The 3324-nt window shown below is 42.0% G+C and overlaps 1 protein-coding gene across 1 annotated transcript; it reads right to left on the bottom strand.

The window, feature by feature from the left end:
• Window positions 1–2412: 2412 nt before the first annotated feature.
• On the bottom strand, window positions 2413–3095 carry LOC113850702. Its single transcript, XM_027481264.1, has 2 exons — window positions 2947–3095; window positions 2413–2647 (listed from the first exon to the last, which is right to left on the bottom strand). Exons 1-2 carry the CDS (start codon window positions 3093–3095, stop codon window positions 2413–2415), a joined length of 384 nt encoding a protein of 127 aa, XP_027337065.1.
• Between the last annotated feature and the right edge of the window lie 229 nt (window positions 3096–3324).

Below are 3324 nucleotides of genomic sequence, written 5' to 3'. Positions count from 1 at the left end.
TAAGTTTGTGGTGGTGTTCATTAACGACATCCTGATTTATTCAAAGACTCAGGAAGAGTACGCCAAGCACTTGAGGATTGTTTTGCAAATTTTGAGGGAGAGGCAGTTGTATGCAAAATTTTCCAAGTGTGAGTTTTGGCTGTCAGAGATCCAGTTTCTAGGGCATGTAATGTGGATCCTGCAAAAGTGGAAGCAATAGTGGATCCTGCAAAAGTGGTGGATCCTGCAAAAGTGGAAGCAATAGCTGGTTGGCCGAGGCCAAAAATATGATTGAGGTTCACAATTTTCTGGGATTAGCGGGCTATTATAGCTTTGCCCTTAACGAAGCTGACCCACAAGGGATGGGAGTTTAAATGGACCAAAGGGTGTGAAGCTACTTTCTTAGAGCTGAAAATAAAGTTGACTTCAGTGCCTATGTTAGTTTTGTCCGACCTGGAGCAGAAGTTTGATGTGTATTTCGATGCGTCTGAGCATGGACTCAGGTGTGTTTTGATGTAAGATGGACGAGTGGTTGCTTATGTCTTAAGCCAATTTGCGCCTGCATGAAGTCAACTATCCGACGCATGACTTGGAATTAGCCGCGGTGGGTTTTGCTCTTAAGGTATAGAGGCATTACCTATATGGAGCAAGGTGTAAAGTGTTCAGTGATCACAAAAGCTTGAAATACCTACTTGATCAGAGGGAAGTGAACATGCGGCAGAGCAGATGGATGGAATTCCTTAAGGATTATTATTTCACATTGTCTTACCATCTTGGTAAGGCAAATGTGGTGGCCGATGCATTGAGCAGGAAGTCATTGCACATGGCAGCAATGATGGTAAAAGAGATGGAGCTGATTAAGGAATTTCGGCACATGAACTTGGCCATGGAGGTGAGAACGGAGAGTTTGTATCTCAGAGCAACGACAATTCATAACGACTTCTTAGTGTACGTCTTAGATGCTCAACAGAGAGATGCCTTCCTGCAAGACATGATGAGGCAGAAGGGTGAGGGAAAGGATTTGGAGTTTCACTGTGATGAGAACGGGGTGATTAAGTTTCAGAACCAAGTATGCGTTCTTCAAGTGGATGAGTTGAAGCAAATGATACTTGAGAAAGCACATAAGAGTAGGATGAGCTTCCACCCCGGTGTGACCAAAATGTATCAGAATCTCTGAAAGAGCTTTTGGTGGCATTAGATGAAGAGGGATGTGGCTGAATATATGGCTAGATGCCTAACCTACCAGAAGGCAAAGGTAGAGCACCAGCGTGGAGAAATAGGAAAATGATTTTCTCCAAGCCCTAACCCCTCAAATACCCTTCTGGTCGCGACACTCTCGCTGCAGCAACACTCCCTCTCGCTACAACAAAAATCTTAGAGGAAACTGCACTCTAGTTTCTGTAGAATTTTGCTACAGCGAGACCTTCTGGCTACAGCGAGACTGCACCCAGAAATGCACCCCAAACTGTCGTTCTGTCGCTATAGCGAGGGACCTCTCGCTACAACGAGAAGGTGATAGTTTCACCTTTCATGCCCAGTGCCTTCTCGCTACAGTGAGAATGTCCTACAGCAACATCCACAATTAGCCTGCAATCACACACACACACACACACACACACACACACACACACATATATATATATATATATATATATATATATATACATATAATCTATTCCAGTCCAGTCACAATTCACATTCACATTTTTATACATGTCCACATCATCCTTATGTCAATCAACACACCCTATATGGCTATCCACACATATAAATACGTATATTAATAATCACACAATATTGCAAAATTCAGGGCGTTACAGCGAGGAGCCTCTCGCTACAGTGAGAACGCAACAGAATCACCCCTTTCTCCTAGAACCTTCTTGCTACAGCGAGAACACCACAGATCCATGCTCTACGCCTAAGGCCTTCTCGCTACAACGAGAATCCACTCACTGCAGTGAGAACGCCCCTGCATCACACACTTAGCCTATTTTTCAATCATTCTAGCACATCCCATCTCAATGCATAATTAGCATCCACATTTATCACATGTATACACATATATCCACATCAGCATGTACATCAAATACACATTCAAATAGCAACCCATACATTTATATTAATAGTCAAACAATATTACACATTTATATTGATCACCTTGCCTGGGCGAGGTGAAAGTTGGGCTGATTCTATCCTATCTCGCTCTCAAGCGATAGCCCTACAACATCATATTTCTGGGCACTCAATCTTACCTGAGCGAGATTTGCCTCGCTTGAGTGAGATCTCCTGCACCAAAATCCTTCTAAAATCCTCTATACTCACTTCTAAAAGTATTCTAATACTATTTAATATTAAACAAAACATAATTTACTGAATAATGAAAAAGAGGGTGTTACACTACTCTTACCTTTTTAGGAATTTCAACTTTGAAATTCACTGATTCAAGAAGAGATGAGGGTATGCTTCCTTCATTTTGTCCTCAGACTCCCAAGTGGCATCTCCTTCATCACTTGCATTCCAGATTACCTTTACCAATGAAATATCTTTACCCCTTACTTGCTTGACTCGATGATCCACAATCTCTACAAGGAAAATATCATATGACAAATTCTCTTGAACTTGGATAGGATCAAGTTCAATCACATGAGAAGGATTCGAAATGTATTTCCTTAGTTGCGACACATGAAAACAGGAAAAATGGGTAGCTCTTTGGACCCAATCTTGCTCAAGCAAGATGCAGCTAGCTCAAGCGAGATGTCCCTCACTCAAGCACGAATAGCAGAAATCTCAGAGGTTCTATTGTCTAGTCTGCTCGTCCAGGCAAGAGCAGGGCCCGCTTAGGCAAGAGTTAGCTCACTTAAACGAGAGCACGAGGGCTTGAAAGGGTATTTAAGGAACCCTAGAGCAGGGAAACACTCATTTCTCACCAGACAACCTTTCTCTCTCATTTTCTCTCTGTTCTCTCACCTATTGCCCTTAGCGAAAGCCTTCTCGAAGCCGAATTCCTTCTCGATCAAAGTGAGAACATGTACCTCATCAAGATCCAGGTGAGTTTCCAGAGTCCAGTTCTCTGTCTTTACAATTGTTCTTTGTTTTCTCTTTCTCAAGAGTTTCATACTATGTCGTAAGGAATAGATCTAAATCGTTCGAGTCATATTCCGTATCTGAACGTTGGATCTATGTCCTTGGACTCATGAGAAGTATGATCTTAGAAACTCATTCCAGGTAAGGGGAGTTTATCCTAGAAAATCCTTATTACCTATTTGGGTATTATGATATCGTTCATAATCTTGCTTTAGTTAAGAATGATTGATGTATGAACAAACCTTAGGGTCGAACCTAGAG

Source organism: Abrus precatorius, unplaced genomic scaffold (assembly GCF_003935025.1).
Source record: "Abrus precatorius isolate BTA unplaced genomic scaffold, Abrus_2018 Scaffold9, whole genome shotgun sequence".
NCBI lineage: Eukaryota > Viridiplantae > Streptophyta > Magnoliopsida > Fabales > Fabaceae > Abrus > Abrus precatorius.
This window is presented reverse-complemented; position numbering and strand designations above follow the sequence as displayed.

What these genes read in the sequence shown, in the direction of transcription:
- LOC113850702 (XM_027481264.1), bottom strand. Translation starts at nt 3,095, where the DNA reads ATGAAACTCTTGAGAAAGAGAAAACAAAGAACAATTGTAAAGACAGAG. An exon ending in GCTTTCGCTAAGGGCAATAG is followed by an intron (nt 2,648 to 2,946) that starts GTGAGAGAACAG and finishes GTCGCAACTAAG; the next exon opens with GAAATACATTTCGAATCCTT.